Raw genomic sequence first — 20,002 nt, forward strand, 5'->3', positions numbered from 1 at the left:
TTATTCATCCTGTTATTTATTTTTAGTTGTACTTTTCTATTTTTATTTAACCGCTGGTTCGGCGTAGTTTGTGAGCGTCAAGTGAACGCATCTGTAACTTCTAAAGTGGAATAAAAAGGGAGTTAAACCCTTCTTAAGAGTTTGTGTAATTTCCAGTTCATAGCAGTCACTACTACTGTTACGGGCAAGTTGGTTGCGTGGCAACTGTTACGGGCAAGTTGGTTGCGTGGCAACTGTTACCACGCAGCACCACAACTTGAGATCATGATATTTTTGGCATCATCAGATTTTACTATGGATGAATTTCACTTGAATTTTCAATTATAATGACATTCAGTCGTTGATACTCTAAACAGATTTTGAAAGGGGTAATTTTAATTTTGAGTTTGCCACGTGGTATTTTAAATACAACATTGGTTAAGAAATCGTTTGCTCGAAAGTTAATCTGTAACATTCTTCAATATAGTTAACTGAAACATGAACAGATTACTGTCTTAGTTCTTATCACATAATTAACGAAATTTCATTTTTATTGTACATGATATTTAATACACATGGTTTTGGGGCATGGTACCGTGGAAAAAAAGGCACATATATCCAAAACCAAGGTGTTTATTGCTTGTGATTTACGTAGGTGGAAAGAACCATTCTAAAAATTTTAATACACTTCTATATGAGCGCCATTTGTATCTTGTGCTATGTCTAGGAGGTACTCTATTTCAAGTTACAAGTTGAAAAGCATCACTGGTGGGACAATAATTCAGTTGTTTCCATAATTCAGGCTAGCAAATGTGCAACATCCGCCAACGGCATTCGATAGACTCTTTCCTTCACAAACTCCCATAAAAAGAAATATTAGGGGGGTTATGCCGGGTGAGCGCCGCAGTAAAGGGGTAATTCATAATTGAAGGAAGTCTAAAAAGCCCAGATCTATTCCGCGTCAATCTTTCAGGCAAATACAACTTTCTGAGTTCTTTCCAGCTACATAAACCACTGTGCAATTCATTTCGGATTTATGCATTGTTTTTTCATCACTTTGTTGTACTTTCGTTTGACAGAAGAACTCTGAAGATGGCAAAAGTATCCAAAATTCCTGATCGAGGACAAGCCAAACTATGCGTAGCATTCGTTGTATTTAATATAATCATCACCTTCTTTAAGAAAGAAATGCTAAATACAAAGCCGTTAAATATAATAAGTAACTTTGCTAATACCAGCAGCTGGGTAATACCAGTACCTGGTCAATAGGACCATCGGAAATCTAGAAGGGGCTTTATGACTACATTTTTGAAGTCCCCTGTCTTTCTTTTTCGTATTCTTTTTAATAAAAATATTTTTTGAGGGAAGGGGTTATAGACGAGCCCTCAGATCCAGCATTATTTGCCAGGCCCTCTTCATACGTCTAATGCTCATTATCACTAACCTGCTGTCTTCAGGATTCACAGCCGTTTTATGAAAGCCATTATACAGCTTCTTCTACAGTAATGTTGGCTGCTGTTTCATTTTTTGGCAGATGGAGAATATTTGTTTCTCGCAATTTATGGTGCATTTCAAGGCATCTCTTTAATTTTATTCCTCATGAAAATCAAAACAACAATTTCTTGTATTTATGCATGGGTCCAAAAGTCCATTTAGTTTCGTGGAAATAATGTGGTTGCTTTGAAAATTATTTTCCTGTCTGGAAGCTTAGTTATTTAATAAATTTGTTGCCACTTTCGATGCGCTTTTTATGTTTTATTTTTATTCCTTATTATTATTTTAAGCGCAATTATTCATTACGTATACAATCAAGATGATGCCTTCCAGTGGATTACAGGATATCAATGGTTCGAACGCCGTATCCTTCTCTTGTGAGTCGAATTTAGGATTTTTCCGCAAATGAAGTTTCGTTAATGATTACGTTCCGATTACGAGTCTTATTAATCAGTCTCATTAATAGTGGCATCACTAAGACTAATGGCGATCAGTTTTATTAATAACTGAACTTTCAAAAAGGGAAAATCTAACCGAGTGTTGAAAATATTTCTGTAAAATTCACGGACTTCCATCTATAACATTTAGGAAACATTTTGGGAAGAACTTTGATCAGAATCGGTGTGCATGGTTTAAGAAAAAAAATACTAGTTTTATTTATTTATACTTTCAGCATTCTTAGAAGAATTCGTTCTGAATGAGCATCATATAAGAGTTTAGAGAAATTCCAGAATACCCCCCCCAAAAAAAAGGTATTGCGTGATGTTTTCACGGAGGCAGTCTAAGTCCTAGTGCAGTATATGGTGAATCAGAAAATAAATACTTTTAGATTCTACTAGTTATAATCTATAAACCATAAAAGCATTAAATTTTTTCTTTCTTTCTTTCTTTCTTTTTTTTTTTCCAGAAGGGAAATACAGCGCTACATATTGCATCTCTTGCTGGCCAAGAGGAAGTAGTTAGAGTTTTAGTACAGTTGGGTGCCAACGTAAATGTTCAGTCTCAAAATGGATTCACGCCATTGTATATGGCAGCTCAAGAAAATCATGATTCTGTGGTCTCGTTCCTTTTAGCTAATGGGGCGAATCAAAGCCTTGCAACTGAGGTAAGATTAAAATTAGAAAAATTTACTTGAAATACATGTGCTTCATTTGTATTACCTTACATACATGATGCATTTACGCACTTGAATTTATTATTAATAATTATTAATTCATAATTAATTTTCAGCAGGAAACATAAAATAAATTGAGAATTTGTGTTTTTAAGAACTAAAATTATTTTCAGGGCTGCGAGCGAAAGCAAAAGCAGTGGTATAAGGCGAGTATTTTTGCATTCGTCTAAGGCATTGCCTCGAATATTTCTCCTTCGTATATGATTATCGCTTGAATATAGGTATAGTTAGTTGTCTCCAAAATAGCTTTCCTGTCTTAACTATTCTGGAAAATCTTAATATAATAACTTCAGACGTATTTCTTGAGTGTATGCAATATATCCAAGTAACTCTGTATATTGTACTAAAGTAAACTTTGAAATTTGATTTTGACAATTAATGCCCGACTGATCTGTTTTGGCCTCTACCTAAGGTTGTGGCTAGTAGTTAGTAGATGGTTTTACCTCTGAGTAACATATTCCGTTTGTTGCCTTTAGGCTAACTTAGGTCGAAAGTTGCTCAGTAGGTAAGTGTTGTCTCCGAAATAGCTATACTACATTCATTATTTTAAATACATTTAAAAACAGTTCTGTACATGCAGGAATGCGGGCATGTTCCTGTCTCATTTAAATAATTTTAAATCCGTTTCTCGTAATCCGAGTTTTTGTTCTTTGAAGATATACTCTGATAGCAGTGATATTAGAGGAAGTGAGGGAATTTGTATCAGTGGTGTGTTCATACCAACTTCTACTGGTTCTGTGAAATTAAAGATAAGAAATCCCCACTTTTGTTCGGTTTTTAGATCAGAGCTTATTGCTATCAGGAGGAGCTTACAATACAATATGCGTACCAAATTGAGAAACAATTACACGATGTCTGGATTCTAACTGAATAAGCATCTATCTAATTGGACAGCGATATGAGACAAGACAAGCCTAAATATCTTAGAGCTTCTTGTGAAATGCAATGAAAGGACTGCTGTCCAGGGCTGCTTGTCCAGGATTGCTGCCGTAGAGGGGTAGGGCCCTTGCGAGGCTCTTACATATAGCGAAATCTCCTCTGTTTGGAAGATGGAATTAGATCAACTTGGCAGGACTCCCCCAATCACTTGTGGTATTTTAGAAAAAGCCTGGACGGGCCCTATCAGCTGTTGCCTGGAAAATATCAGACGGCCTTCTCGCGCTTCATGAGTGCTCATATTAGAGCACTCACATTTCAGCGAGAACAGAAGATCTTCCCTGAGTGCCATTGGTGTAAAGCTGACATGGGTACCCCGGCCCATATTTTATCTTGCTTGGATTTTAACAAAGATGAAGTCCTTCGGGATCCTCTATGGTTTTTAGAATTTTTAGATATGTTTGGGTTTATGGAGAATCTCTAGCTTTGCTGGACAATCTGGGATTAGTAACAAAGGTAAACAACAAAAAGGTAATCCGAGAACATCTCTGAACTCATCATTTCACCATACGAAATATCAAAACATCACTGATTAAAACTAGAGTGAACTTTTAGAGATTTTAGAAACTTGACAGAACAAAAAATAAAAGTTTTTAAATAAACTGTTGCATTTTGTTTAAATAGTTTTTAAATAAACTGTTGCATTTGGTTTAGCTATTTCTTCCTCATACATAGTTCTAAAAGTATTCACCGTTTTATGGGAGAGACTAAAGGACTGTGCGAAACATTCTAGTGATGAACAAAGGAATTGAAAAATAAGAATTGAAATTTGATATTCGCTTCATATTCTTGGTGCGTTGTGTGGAGAAAAAAAAAAAAAGGATATCGATTTAAGGCTCTGTTCTTGAAAAGATATTTAAAGAAATATGCCTAATTTTATAGAGAAAATTAGTGGCATCAGCGGAAACACTTTTGTTTGTAAACAATAAGGATTTATTACCGTAGTTTCGTGCGGCATTACATGTCTTGAAAATTCATCTGTTTAGTACAAAAACCAGTAATAATAATTAACCGAGAAAATGAAGAGCATTAATTATGTTCCTTTTTTTTTTTATTAAGGGACGTTTAGATTTAGAACTGGAAGCAGTTTCTTTCAATTAAAATACAAACAGCTTTTGTGCCCAAACAATATTCCACAAATTTTATTTTCAGAACTAAAATCATTGAATTAAAATGCAACAAATTTCTCGAAATATTTCCTCCCCCCTTTTTTTTGAGTAGTGTGAAAGTTATAACTGTTTAGACCCCCAATTGAAGATTAACCTGTAGGGTGACTTTTAGAGGATCAATCCAGTCAGTTGGTATACGTGTTGAAGTACATCTGGTATGGTTGGGATATTAGCTGCTGAACCGTAAGTATAGTCGGTATATTAGCTGCTGAACCGTAAGTATGGTTGGTATATTAGCTGCTGAACCGTAAGTATGGCTTCTATGGTATTTTCTTTTTTGTAAAAAATTCAAGCCAGTTTTCGCTAAGAAATTCTGTTCAAAGTTATATGTGTGATAAAGCGGATGTTTTTGCATACTTTGTTATACATAGTCAGATTGGAAGCACTTCCGGAGAGAACCCGGTGAATGTAAACATTGCCAAATTTGGCGATAATACTTAAAATCTGGTAACCCAGCGGATTCAACCTATTCGCTTGTTGCAACCATTCATCTTGCGTCCATTTTGTTTCGTTATCACTGTGGTTCTTCGCATTTGCAGATTTCTATTATTCTTCTTTTATTTATTATTTTTTTTTCTTAATTTTTTAACAACGAATAGATAGAAATATTTTCGTAGATCCCGGTTCTCGGTTCGGGATGAAAGGAAGAAAATAAAGCGGGAGGGGTGAATGCTAATTTGTAACACGGCTGTTCACGTTGTGTTCTTAATTAGCTGTACGCACGCAGAACCATGAGGTTCGAAACGCTCAAATAATTCGTTTTCGTGCTCCGCAAAAATGTGCGTTTTAAATAATTAAGTAATGCTTTTACTTTTATTATTGTTTATTGTCACCTAAAATTATGATAATAAATCAATTTTTATTGCGTAAAATTGTAACAATATATTGTTAATGCTTTTCTTACAATAACCTTTCAGAGGATGGCAGGTGTGACATAAATAGATTATTAAATTTTAATAATAAATACTATTTATTACTGATTATCTGTGACAGAATAGTTTGATGTATTCCCATGGTCATCAAAATTAGCAAACCACTGCTGGTGTAAGGAATATAGTTCAAATGACTCTTGAAAAGTAATGAAATGTGTAATGTTCAAGTTTTATTAACAATGCTACTGAAGAAAATTTGATTACTGTTGAAGGTTATTAGTATTGTGAAATAAATTATGAAAAGGATGGGTATTTGTTTCAATGTAAATTGCTTTAACCTGCATGCAAGTAACTTTAAAAAAAAAAAAAAAAAAAAAAAAAAAAAAAAAAAAATGCTGAAAACTGTTAATCAGAGTTCATACACATTTCTGCACACAGAAATTAAGGACCATTAATGAAAAAAAAATTCAGGAACTATGAGTAAACGCGAACTGAATAAATTCAATTAAAAATATTAGCGATGCCTGCATTTCACATTTGTAATACCATCCTAAAAATAAAATAGATCCATAAGTAGTATGTATTATTACTAAACATGAATTAACATAATTATTAATAAATTTGAAAATGAAATAAACTTTAAGTAATTGATCAAGTAGCATTAAATATTTTACACTTATAATAGTTGGGCATATTTGAAAGAAGTGACATTTACATTTTACTAACTTTATGTAACTTTTTTTTTTATGTCTCGTAATGTCACATACTTGGTCAGGCTAGCGGTTTAGTAAGTAGCAGGTTGATTTTATGTCAAATGGCATAGGTTAAAATGAGAAGTATCATAATCAGCAAAATTCATAACAAAAGTTAATAATTTAATAATTAATTTCTGTTTAAATTTAATACCAATTTATTTCCGTATATCACGTTTAACCTGTTAGTTTTACATCTACATGCTTATTATCTGTGAATTTTTACTACCATATGCTTAATATATTGTTTAGTCTGCTAACTAGAATTTACATGCACTAAAAATCACGTTTACAAAGTATCACGTTTACGGCTCACCTCAGCGTCGATGAAACGCGAGCTTGGCGAGTAAAAATGGAACGGCGCCAACGGGTTCTCTGCGGATGAAAACCCTAGTCAGACAATCAAACAGTAACTACTCTCAAGTTCTGCATTGAAAATATATTCATTGCATTATTCCTTTTCACTATTTGATTTTGGGGTACTATTCCGTTTTAAGGATCGTAAAAAATCGCCAAACTATTGTTGATGCCAGTGCTGCCAAAAATAATTGCGGCAACCCTAACGCAAGAAAGGAAGTGTAATAGTAAATAACTATTTAAAGATAATTGTTTAAATTTAGATGAAAGGTTAATTTCATATAATAATTTTTATTATTATAATTTATATAAAAAAGGCTAAACAAAACTGAATGGGGCCTTTCATCCGCAGAGAACCCGTTGGCGCTTCGGGAAAGAACCTGTTGGCGCTGTTGCATTTTTACTCGCCAAGCTCGCGGTTCATCGACGATGAGCCGAGCCGTAAATGTGATATTTTGTAAACGTGATTTTTAGTGCATATAAATTCAAGTTAGCAGACAAAACAAGCATATGGTAGTAAAAATTCACAGATAATAAGCATGTAGATGTAAAACTAACCGGTTAATAGTGATATACGAAAATAAATTTGAATTAAATTCAAGTTAGCACAGAAAAGAATATATTAAGCATAAGACAATATATAAGCGTTTATAACGGAAATAAAAATTCATTTAAAAATATAAATTAGTATTAATGTATTGAAATTAACCGGTTAAACGTGAGAAACGAAAAAAATTTGACTTAAATTCCAATTAACACAGAAAACAATATATTTCTTACATCAGCAGTGGTTTGCTAATTTTGATGACCATGGTGATGCATCAAACTATTCTGTCATCTTAGATAATCAATAATATTTTTTTTTATTTCAATTTAATAGCATTAACAATATATTATCTTGTTAAAGTTTTACGCCATAAAAATTGATTTATTCTCATAATTTTAGATGACAATAACCAATAATAAAAATAAAAGTATTATTTAAAATTTGCACATGCATATTTTTGCGGCCTACGGAAACAAATTATTTTAGAGGTTGGAAACCTCATGGTTCTTAGAGCTGTTAATAATTAAGAACACACAACGTGAACAGCCGTGTTACAATAGCATTCACCCCTCCCGCCGTATTTTCTTCCTTTCATCCCGAAACGAGAACTGGCCTCTATCTACGAAAATATTTCTATCTATTCGTTGTTAAAAATTTCAAAAAAAAAATAATAATAAATAAGAGAAGAATAATGTAAATCTGCAAATGCGAACAACGACAGTGATATTTCAACAAAATGAACGCAAGAGAAATGGTTGCAAACTTCGAACAAGCGAATACGATAAATCGGCTGGGTTACCAGGTTTGAACTATTATCGCCAAAGGTGGCGATGTTTACATTTACCGGGTTCTCTGCGGAAGTGCTTCCCTGAATGGAAGCATAAGAGTAAATAACTATTTGAAATCATTATTATAATTTATATATAAAAAAAAAAAAAAACTAAACATAACTGAACGGATTTCTACATCGCTCTTTCGCTACCGAGAGTTATCACTAAAGCATAATTTCATCTCGATGGTTGTTCAAACATAATTTCCCGTAATGAATGATGCCTTTTCTTTGGAAAAATTCTCGGTAAAGTGCAGAATCGTCCACTTATTTGTTTGGCGCTTTTTACAAGGGTAAAAACAGTTGGATTTTTGTCAAATTTCTTTTACTTTTTAAGTGAAATAGGCGCAGTGCCATTTTTGTGCAATTCTGGGATTTTTTTTTTAAAGTGAAAATAGGTCGATGTGTACATGGATTGCAGACTTTTCGTCATGGGAAATTCCCAAATTGTTAAATCAAATATCAAAAAAGAATTTAAAAATTAAACTAGTATTTCAATGGCGTCTTAACAAATATAGAACTACCTAAACTTACGCTATTTGAAATCAGCGCGTAAGCTAGATTTGGCGCTTTTGCGCATACATTTTCGCTGAAATTTTTTACTCGGTCCTCGAAATGGAATAGTACCGATTTTTTTGTAATTTTTTATTTAATTTTTATTAATGTATTTTCAGAATGCCATGTAGAAAGCAATAATTTTCACAAAACTAACTGAAAATTGTGATTTGAAAATCTGACTATAGAATGCTGTAGAGTTTCAAGAGATGAACTATTTTTTAAAATCCTATTTAATATTCATGTATTATTGGGAACATTTTGTATAATGGCATCAGTATGGATCTAAAGAGATTCATTATTTCTCTTTACATTTATACTATGTTATTGCTGTATGAATATGTTAAATATGGTAATTCTAAAATTAAACTGTGAAGTTAAAAAATAGGCAGAAGACAGTTTTTGTGCAACTTGAACACATAAATTAACAGATTTAATAAGCAGAAATTTTCTGCAGATATTCAAACAATATTTGAATCTTTATTCATTGATCAAAATACAATTTGAAGAAAAAATATGTTTTGTTTTAAATTTATATTGATAAATCTGCCAATAGTAACCGAATAAAATCACTTTTTTTGCAGTGACTACTGTTTACTAGGATTTCAGTTTACAGTTGTATTGGATTAGGTTGCCTACAAGGCTGACTTTCATGGCTGTGTATCATATAAATGCAGTCCAATTTTTATTCAGAAAAGTGAGCCCTCCCATGATTTACTGTGAAAAACTGCATGTAGAAAAAAAAAGCAGACTTTCATATGACTGTTACAAAAATATATACTTGTTAAGTGCTAATGAGTTAAATTATTTGTATGAATGTAATGATGTATATGAGTTTACATTTTGATTGAAACTTTTACCAACTCATATTTAAATAAAAATGAAAGTAGCAGTTTTATGCTTAGAGTTCAGAAAAGGAAATAAATATATAATGAGTGAATATTTTAGTGATGAAAATTTTAATGAAATATATTCAATTAACTTATATACTATGTTCCTTTTTTTATACATCAAACATTCATTTTTCTTGGTGACTATTTATTCGTATGGAATTTGTTTTTGTTTGACTTGTCTTTAAATCTACTTGTTCATAATTATCTAAATTACATTCTGTTATATGTAAGTTCCACTTTATTATTCCTTTAAAAAATACTACAGATTGATCATTTACAATAACCAAGCTTTAATCATGTATAAAATAAGTTCTTAGTCTTATATTTAATATTTTGCTTATCTTTCTAAGCCCTAGATTTCCTGTATTAAGAAAGCTAATTTAAAATGTGGTATTCTATTGTAATTTTTAATTTTAAAATTTAACTGTTGAACCAAATTTCAGAGCAAATTTGCAGCATCAAAGACAATTTATGAGACCTGAAATCTGGATTCGAAATTAAACATGAGAGATGCACAAATGAGTAAAATTTCAACAGCTAGGCAAAGCTGTGCATGCAGTTTGGGTTGAAATCTGAATCAAAAGATATTGATTGTGAAAGGATTGTGAAAAGCAAGTCTCAATCATTGTACTTATAAAACAATTTTTTATTTTATTAGATGGAGAACAGATATGCAGAAATACGTGTGACTTTGAGTGAAAGTTGAGAGAAGTATTAAATGAAGTCTTTGAATCTTTCAAATACTTTAAATTGTTTTTAAGACTTAGGCTGTTGTTTGAGTGTTTTTATGTATCAATCTTGATAAAGGGTACTTTGAGGCATCTGAAACTGCAAGACTTCTCTTGGTTCACCTAGTATTTTGAATACTTTCAGATTTTGTTTTTAACATTTACAGTCCTTTTTAAAGGCTATGAATATTAATAAATTTAAATAATGGAATGCTGATTTTTTTGGAGAAAATAATATGAAAATTGTACATGAAAAACCTTCTAAGGACAATTAATTTTTAATTGGTTACAGTATTTCTTTAAAGGTATTTAAAAAAATTATGTTTTAAAAGTTAAAAATAAATTTAATTTTCTTTTTACTTGGCTTTATAAAAAGACGTTTTAGATGTTTGAAGTTTTTGATGTGTTTAGTGAAATTTCTTGTGTTGGACTTTTAGTTTATCACCACTGTCAAATATTTGATCAATTTAGCTATGAAAATTATCACTTTGTTTAGTGTCTCTTATTTTAATGGGGGTGGCTATTTAATTATTATGCATTTTTACTCTTCTTTATGGTAGTCCTGATTTATATTTGCTAATATATTTAATTTTTTCTAGGATGGTTTCACCCCATTAGCTGTAGCATTGCAACAAGGCCATGATAAAGTGGTTGCTGTTCTTTTAGAAAATGATACCAAAGGGAGAGTACGATTACCAGCCTTGCACATTGCTGCCAAAAAAGATGACTGCAAAGCTGCAACTTTACTTTTACAAAGTGATCACAATCCAGATGTTACCTCAAAGGTTTGCTTTCATTCTTTATACATATGGATAATAAACATGAAAAATTTTTTGGTCATGTAAGTCTAATAATTATGCAATTACATCTTTAATATTCTACTTTATTTACAATAACTATATCTTATTATGCCAAGTGTAGGGATCATATGAATTGCTCATGTCACTATCCATTATCACCAGTGAGAAATGCAACAGCGCCTAGGTCTGTTTTATGCGAGTCAAATTCTCTACCATTAGTGCAAAAGAGCTCCCGTGTGCTAGATTCAAGAATTCCAATCCTTTAGACTTTGGGAGCATTGAATTGCTCTCGAGATCACTGGACAAGTAAAATACTTCTGTTAACTTTAACTGCAAGATGTAGAGTTGATATAATTTTTAAATTATGATTCCTGACTTTAAGCAAAATCTTAAGTTCTGTCTTGACATCATTGAAATTCACTTTTATGTGAAAACTCCTTATATGCTAAATGTATTAGTGCATATAGAGTGTTCAGGAAAAAAAGGCCCTTTTTTAGTGACAGCATCTTTTATCTCTTTGCTTTAATTCATGTTCAAGAGAAAAAGTTTTACAGGATTTTTTTTTTATAAAAAAGCATAAGTTTCAGTGCATTATTAATATAATATTAGCATGGATGTGTTGTCATATACTTAATGTTTAACTGCATGATTGTATGTAAAATTTCTGGGTATATTTTTTCATGAAAATTCATGCATTATGTATAATTTCATGGGAAAATGTAAATGCGATAAAAATGGCACACTTTGTGTAATTATTGTTGATGCTAGTTAGATATTTTATTATAGATTTTTTAAAATGAGTGTCTCATTAACTCTGCAGTATAAGACTCATGATGATGGTGAACTGTGCTCTACAATGATTTTTATTCTGCCACTTTACCAGAGTACCATGGTCTTTCAACATTTTTTGTATGAGCAGCTGTTGTTTGACCAAGAAAACGAAATTTTTGGTTTGCAGCAAAATGTTTCTTAACTTGCTTTTCCCAGTTCATCTGTTTTACATACTTGGCAACAATCTGATTAAATTATCGATCTTATATATGGTTAATGGTTTTTGTCATGCTGTGGTTTTTCTTTCTCTTTGGAACCTGTGTGAGAAAAAATTCATCAATTTGTCAGCCTAACTCATTAAATGTCCAGTATTGTGAAAGAAATCTGTTGGCTTTGTTTTTTCCCATACGAATAGACTTTTGTTTATGTTTACAGTTTTTTCAGGGCCATCTATTTACTTATTTGTTTTTTCAGATTAGATGTAGGGAATACACTTTTCATTAAACTGTTCTAGTTAATAGATGTATTTTTTATAAGCTGAGTCGCTTCTACCACTTAGCTGATATCAGTACCAAATCAGGTTCTCATAACATATCCCTTTCATAACATTTCCCTATGTAGTTTTATTTAATGGCCATTTTTGTATATTTCAATGCAGATCAAAATACATCTTTTTTGAAAGAAAAATAGAGCATCTTTTTCACTTCCATTTAAATCAAGCATTTTAAATATTTTTTAAAAAGAAGAACATATGTTAATGTGTGACATGCTCTGAGATCATCTAATGAGAAGAAAATTATGAGTAATCATGAATTGCTAACATTTTGATAACCATTAAGACTATCAGTCATTTGAAGATGGCTTGTGTTGGCAATTTATCAATAATTTGATGATATTTACAAAAATTGAATGGGGTAGTAATAAAGAAAAATCTAACATTCTGCAAATAAAAAGAGACCGATATCCGCATATGATAGTAGGACATCAAGTATTATCTGTAAGTAATTATTATGGATCTTGCTATTTTCACATGTGAGAGTCATTTCAAAGTCTTGAATGATTTTGAACACCAGCTGATATGGATAGAGGTGGGGACTCAGTTTCATTCCGGTAGTAGTGGTGTAGCTAGGGTGGGGTAAGGGATGACATCTGTCTCCGGGTGCAGCATCTAGGAGGCATCAAATTAATGTTATGAAATTTTAGAATGAAATATTTTCCATTCTTGGCACACAGAATGGAGCACAAAATCTTCAAGTGTTCCTGGGCGCTGAAAACCCTAGGTACGGCTCTGTCCAATAGCATCAGGAAGAGAAATCATTATCAAAGGCCCGATGTGCTCATCAAAGTAGATATTATATTTAGGCTTGACATAATATTGTTTGCTTCAACCAGGACAATTTTGAGAAAATACTGACAACAGAAAATAAAACCTATTAAGAAATGTACCTATGATTGAAAAGGCTACATAAAGAAATTAGCAAAATACAAGATAATAACTAAGCTAAACATAATTCTTAAGTTATTAGTATTTATCACTAGTGTGATGTTTCTGTAAAAATTCTTTGTTACTTTTAAGGGTGTCAAAATTTCAAATTCAGTGCAGTTTAGTTCACTGTTAATTTTGCAGCTCAGTAAAGCTTTTATGGTCGATTCAGTCATTTTACCTCTTTCTTCAGAACATATGGTATTCATTATTGAGAATACTCTTTCAAATAGTGAATGTACCTGGCATGATGAAAATGTATTCTGGTACCTGGGAAAAAAATATTAAGCAATGAATTTTTTTTTTTTTTTTTTTTTTTTTGAGATGACTGAAAAGTTGTATCCATGTTTTTTCACAACTCTTATTCTTCCAAATCTGATAAATTGTTAACCAGTCACTTCTTCATCAATGACTACTGTTTGCAGTCATTATTTTATCAAAAAGGTGATCTATTTTTATTGTATTATTTGTGATAGTTTCATTAATTTTGTCACCTGAAACTTCAGTTTGAGGCTATGTTAAATGCACTCTTACTTATCTAAGTGAAAAATTCTCCTCCACCAAAACTGTTTTCCCATAACTCTATATAAGATTGATCATAAAACTCTATACAAGATCGATCATGAAATACTCATGTAAGATTTTATTCATATTAATAATTCCATTATTTTATAATCTGTTTTTTTCTACTTTCCTTCTTGAGGCATGAATTTATTGTCTTTCCTCAGGGTTTGTTTTTAATTTTCCAGTTTCACTGACAATATCAGATGCACTCACTTTTGTGCTTTTGGTAATAAAAATATCTTTATTAAATAATTTGCTTTGCTTTTGCACAAACCACAAATACATTTCTTCTTCTGAGGCAGTACAGCCTACTGCTGGCCTAGGCCGTCTCAATCAGTCTATGCCATCTGGACCTATTCATGGCAATACTTCTCCAGTCTACCCTATGTATGGTATTAATGTCATACTCTGCAGCATTAAGTCACCTAATTGGTGGCTTTCCTTGTTTTCTAGCTCCCATAGGTTTGATAAATACGAGTCTTTAGTTCTGCATAAAGGACCCAACCATTTAATCCTGTGGCATTTTATGACCTTGACAATATCAGGCTGTCTAAATTTTCATTAGATTTCATGATTATACCTTTATCTCCAAACACCATTTTCACAAACAGCACCAAATATTTTTCTTAGTATTTTATGTTCAAAGATCAGTAGTTTACTTTCAGTTATTTTAGTCATTGCCCAGCACTCGCAGCCATATATTATGATGGGGCATAAAAGGGTTTTATATATATTAACTTTAGTATTACGGCAGATAAATCGAGATTTGAACTGATTTTTACGACTATGATAGCATCTATTTGTAATGAGAAGTCTATTATTAATTTCCATAGATAAATCATTATTATTAGTGATAATAGTTCTAAGATATTTGAATTGTGCGACATTTTCAAAAGTGTAGTTGTTCACAGTCAATGGCGACAGATTAGTTGATTTATGGGCAGTTTCTCAAAATATTTTATCTTCATTTATGGTTAGGCCTAATTTTCTTGCCACAGCTTCTAGTAAATTCAATGATTCTATGATATATTTTCTGAATCTACCCACTAAAAAAATGTCGCTGGCGAATGCCAAGATTTGTATTGTCTTAGTGAAAATGATTCCCATATTCATAAGACTGTAAGCTCTGATACAAATACATTTTCACCACAATAATTATTAAAATATTGTTTTATCATCACTGATTAGTGTTTTTGTAAATAAAATACGATTTAGAACTTCAAGTATTCTATCATTAGCTGGAATTAGTGAAAGAAAACAGGTGTTGCCATATTGAAGAACCTTTTTATATTCTACGACTACAAATTCAAAATACTCTTCTAGTTTAGTGAGTCTATTCATATAAATGTGAAAATGTTTATCAATTTTATTGATTAAAGCTTCTGTTTCAGTAGGCAGAACATTAACTGCACTTTGAAGGTAGCTATGTACGATGTGAGCATCGCAGCCAATGTCAACAGTATTTCATCCTAGTTTTATTCTTCAATCTATTGTAAATATTATTTGCTCTTTTACGTTTTAACATCTGTAAATCTCCACAAAATCCAATGTATATATATATTGCTTTTCTATAACTGATTTTAAATGGTTTGTTAGTATTTCTGCAGTTTCTGTGCATAACTAATTGAAAGTCTAAGAGTTTAATAACTTTTATTGCACAATAAGACTGCACAACTGGCACAGTTTTAATTTTTTTTTTTCTGCTGGAAGAACCTGTTAACACCATCACAAAATTTGCTTTATATAAATTTTCACAAAGCAGCTGAAACAACAGTGGCTCAGAACAATGATGGATTTACATTGTATTCTGGCTAGTCTAAACATTGTTTCAAAGAGCTTTGAAATACTTAAATTTAGATGAACAGTCTGCTGATTTAAGGTTGTGAACAGCAACATTGCTTCTTTAGCTGCTACTAAGAATGCTTTGTCATTTAAATCACTACTTTTAAAATATGAAAATATATTTGAGGAAGCTCTTTCCACTGCTAATAGGCTTGCCTTATGTTTCATATATTTTGTGTTTTGTAATGTCCAAATACCCACCATGAGCTGCTGAAAACTCTGAAAAGCGCAGTTCACATTTCACTTTTGTCAGTACGATTATTAACTTTTTTTCACAGATGATAATTCCTTTTAATAATTCATTAGTAAACATACTGCTTCTTTTGTACATTTTGAAGATTTTCTAATTCAATCTACAGTATGAAATAATCCTAGATGTTGACTCGCAGTATGAACTCAGCTAAGAGATAGCATCAAAGACATGGCCCGAGTCCTAATGTTGCCAACTCTACCTGAAACAAAAAAATCTGAAAAATTAAATAAATATAGCTGGATCTCGTAGGCTACATGCTACTATAAATTCTATGAAAAAATATCTGAGTGAAAAACAAAGCATCTAAATTGATTAGGTCACATATTATAAAAGTGGTTCATAGCCTGCTTTGCTCCGTGCACTCTTTCACCATTGCTAGATCATTCCCCTCGTTTTTCAAACTAAAAAATACATATACATTTAGATTTTAATTATATTTTAATGTGCTTTTATAAATTAAGTAACAAAAAGTATAGAAAATATTGATAGATGGCAAAACTGAAATAACAATAGATTTTTACATTCATAAACTAAAACTAAATACTTACCAGTTAAATAAAAGGCTGACTGCATTCTCCCTGCCTGAAACTATCAAATTACATCCAGGGGGCATTCCTTCCTGGTTAAGAAACCATGTACTATAATTTTGGACATTGAAAGTATTCTTAGAAAACATTGAAAGCACTTATATCTAGATACAAAATAATTAGGGTAGTAAGAGTAAGTGTAGTAAAGAAGATATTTTAATTGGCAAACTGCCATTTTAGCTGAGGCTGTACTATTTTTATTTCTTGTATATTCATCACATTAACATTTTACCAAATAGCCAGGATAAAATGAAAAACTGACTGTGATGCAGGGACCACATAATCAAAAGAGGACAATCTCAGTCAAAATCGGGATGTCTGATAAGCCCAATTATATGGAACGTCTTCTCTGACTTGTATATTTTTGACAAACATACCATTAAGAGATATCACTGTTCTGGAGTAGTAGTCCTTTTCCATGTGATTCTCGTAGAAGAAGTGGTTGAAATAGACTTTTATTGTTATGGATGATAATGACAGAAAACATCAGACTGATACTGTGAAAGAGCTGATAGGAAGTTAAGGTATCATTCGAATGGATTGACCAGTGTGCTTCTCTGATTTAAATTTTATACATCATGTGTGGGAGACTTTGGAAAGATGCCTCTCGGAATTACCACCATCCATTGGCAAATACCAAATAACTGAAACAGGTGCTGATCAAAGAATTGGCTTTCTTACTTGAAGAGTTATTCAGTTATCTGATATTGAGTCTCAGGTTTCTTTTTAGGTAGCATATACTCAGACCCTATGTAAGTGAATTCTCGCTATGTGTCTTGAAGAATAAATACTGCAGAAGAAAGTTTTAACCCCTTAACTGCCACGGGCGTATATATACGCCTTGCTCAGCCGATGCGTTAACTGCCCCCCAGATGCGCAGCCGATGCGTTAACTTTGCGAATAATTTTAGGTGTAGCAGTGCAAAGCAAATGATAGCAGTTTGGAAGGACGTATATATACGCCTGGGGCAGTTAACGCATCGGCTGAGCAAGGCGTATATATACGCCCGCGGCAGTTAAGGGGTTAAATAAGCTTTTTATTTAAACTAAATTAAAACAGATGCACACACTTGGTGTAAATTTAATAGAAAATAAGAATGTAACAAATCACTAACAAATTAAGATATCTGACGACTGGCTGCTTAACTTATGCTAAATTGGCTGCACACAGCAAAGCCTAACCTAGAAATATCAGTATAAACTGAAAGGTGTCTGACACCGACTAGAGATCTAATTTCAAACACGCAGCATAAACTTGGAATCAAGTTTGGTACTACTCTTTTCGAACTCTTGAAATGCAGCTTAAATACTGTTTCTTAAGCACGTTTAGATTAGCATCTATGTCATAACAAATTTACATTCTGGCAGAAAACTGAAATCAGGGGGAAAAGGTAAGAAAAACTAAAAATAATTGCTTAGAATAAAATAAAGATCTTACAAGTATGGTGAGATGATGCCCTGCATCTGTTCTGGTTACAGGAGGTCATATTCCTTATTAAATAGATTTGGAAAGACACTAATTTATATCAATGTTTTTCTTTCTATAAACTTTTTCTGTTTGAATCCACCCTGTCTGCATTCTGTTCACTTTTGAGCTAGTTTGTTTTTTCTTCAAGTATAAAATACCATGTCTGTTTTCTGATTTTTGTAACTTCCATTTGATTTCTTGCACAGATGATGCAAAAATGGCCAACTGTGCTTAATTTTTGCATTCTAATTTGTATGTGTGTATATATAGACATACAAATTATAATTCAAAAATTAAGTATATATATATACTAAAATAATATGCCAAAAACAAGAATTTAACCTGTCCTGTACTGTAGCTGCAAGATTGAAGTAAATTAAACATAAAATATCTAAAATTAAAAATCTAATATACTCTTGGAGTAAAATTAAACTGGAATCAAAACAAGGCAATTCCCTCATAATATTAATAATTGCAAAATTAATATTCTATTGATGTATTATAATATTAATTTTGATTATGTTTGCTACAATGCTAGACCTTTTACCAATAGTTGCAGTTATTAATATTATTAGGGAATTGCCTTGTTTTGATTCCAGTTTAATTTTAGATGCTTTATATATATATATACATGTAATAATAGCAGCAAGGAACACCGGAACATTGTTGATGCATAATACCCAGATAAGATCATAGATCCATACTGAAGAGGAAGCATTTTGATTGCATAGTATGCTAATATGTTGACTTGCTAATATCTAAAGAACTTGGCAGTTAAGGCAGTTTTAATTCCTTTTTTTATTTTCTAATTGATATTTGTGGCCACATTTCATTTGGCACTCGAGTTGTGCCTATTCAAGAACATTCACATTTTTGATATTATTGCAATAAGAAGCAGCATAGTGAAATTACGTCCAAGCAGAGCAGAGACAGAAGCTGAAGTGTGAAGTTATGCAAGATGGAAGTTCATGAAGAGAAAGGTTTTAGTTTGAGTTAAAAGTTTCAGTTTACAATTATTACATCATCAGCACTGCACAGGCCATACAAAAAGGAAAGATCTTAGAAATGATGCATTCGAGAGAAGTTATTCCGATTTTTAGAACCGAGAGAGAGAGAGAGTTACTGTTAGTTTAAATTATAATTTTGATTTATGTATTTTTTACCTTACATATATATATATATATATATTGCATTTCTTTTTCAAATATCATGTAGTTTATTTATTTTTAAATCGCCAATAATGTTTGATGATGCATTTTATAAAGCAATGGATATATTTGAAAAGCACACACTATAGTGTATGTTTTCTTGATTTATTTCAGAGTGGTTTTACACCTTTACACATAGCTGCTCACTATGGCAATGAAAGCATTGCTAAAATTCTTTTAAATAAAGGAGCTGATGTGAACTATGCTGCTAAAGTAAATATGAACATAACTTCTACATTTCAATGTTAGAGTAGGTTTAGTTAAAGAAAATAGATATCACTTTTAATCATGTTAAATAGTATGTATGTTTTCTTTCATTTAACTATTGTAAACATTACAATTTGATATGGATTGTTATTTTTCTTTCTTAGTTATATTTAACTAAGAAAGAAAATAATTCAAAATAGTTAACTATTATAAATACTATTTATTAATAAAAATTTTTGTTATATTTTATAGCACCAAATTACACCTCTTCATGTAGCTTCCAAATGGGGAAAAATGAACATGGTTGTTTTACTTCTTGAAAATGGGGCCAATATTGAAGCTGCCACAAGGGTATAATAGTGTTTTCTACTAAGATATGCATAATGAAACACAGAATTTATAGGAATGTTTTGTAACATCTGAAAGGTTTTTTTTACTGTTTAAAACTTCAAATGTTTTATTTTTCACTATTGGATTTTAAATGTTTGAATTGACTTATTGTTTAAATTGAGCATTCTTCTAAATGACATTTATT

General features: G+C 31.6%; 1 protein-coding gene across 20 annotated transcripts in view; it reads left to right on the forward strand.

Moving 5' to 3' along the window:
• Window positions 1–20,002, forward strand: part of LOC118191434 (uncharacterized) — a 587,182-nt gene that overhangs the window by 329,836 nt on the left and 237,344 nt on the right. For 19 of the 20 annotated variants that reach the window (XM_085821953.1, XM_085821952.1, XM_085821944.1 and 16 more), the window contains exons 4-7: window positions 2,381–2,578; window positions 10,885–11,070; window positions 19,375–19,473; window positions 19,720–19,818. In XM_085821953.1, the coding sequence (XP_085678079.1) occupies window positions 2,381–2,578; window positions 10,885–11,070; window positions 19,375–19,473; window positions 19,720–19,818 (582 nt within the window). Of the gene's footprint in view, window positions 1–2,380; window positions 2,579–8,212; window positions 9,362–10,884; window positions 11,071–19,374; window positions 19,474–19,719; window positions 19,819–20,002 lie in introns of those variants that run through there. The other variant, XM_085821946.1, reaches the window with a different exon arrangement.

This window comes from Stegodyphus dumicola, chromosome 8 (genome assembly GCF_044657685.1).
Source record: "Stegodyphus dumicola isolate Sdum_Otavi_A_Nest chromosome 8, ASM4465768v1".
In the NCBI taxonomy this organism is placed as follows: domain Eukaryota; kingdom Metazoa; phylum Arthropoda; class Arachnida; order Araneae; family Eresidae; genus Stegodyphus; species Stegodyphus dumicola.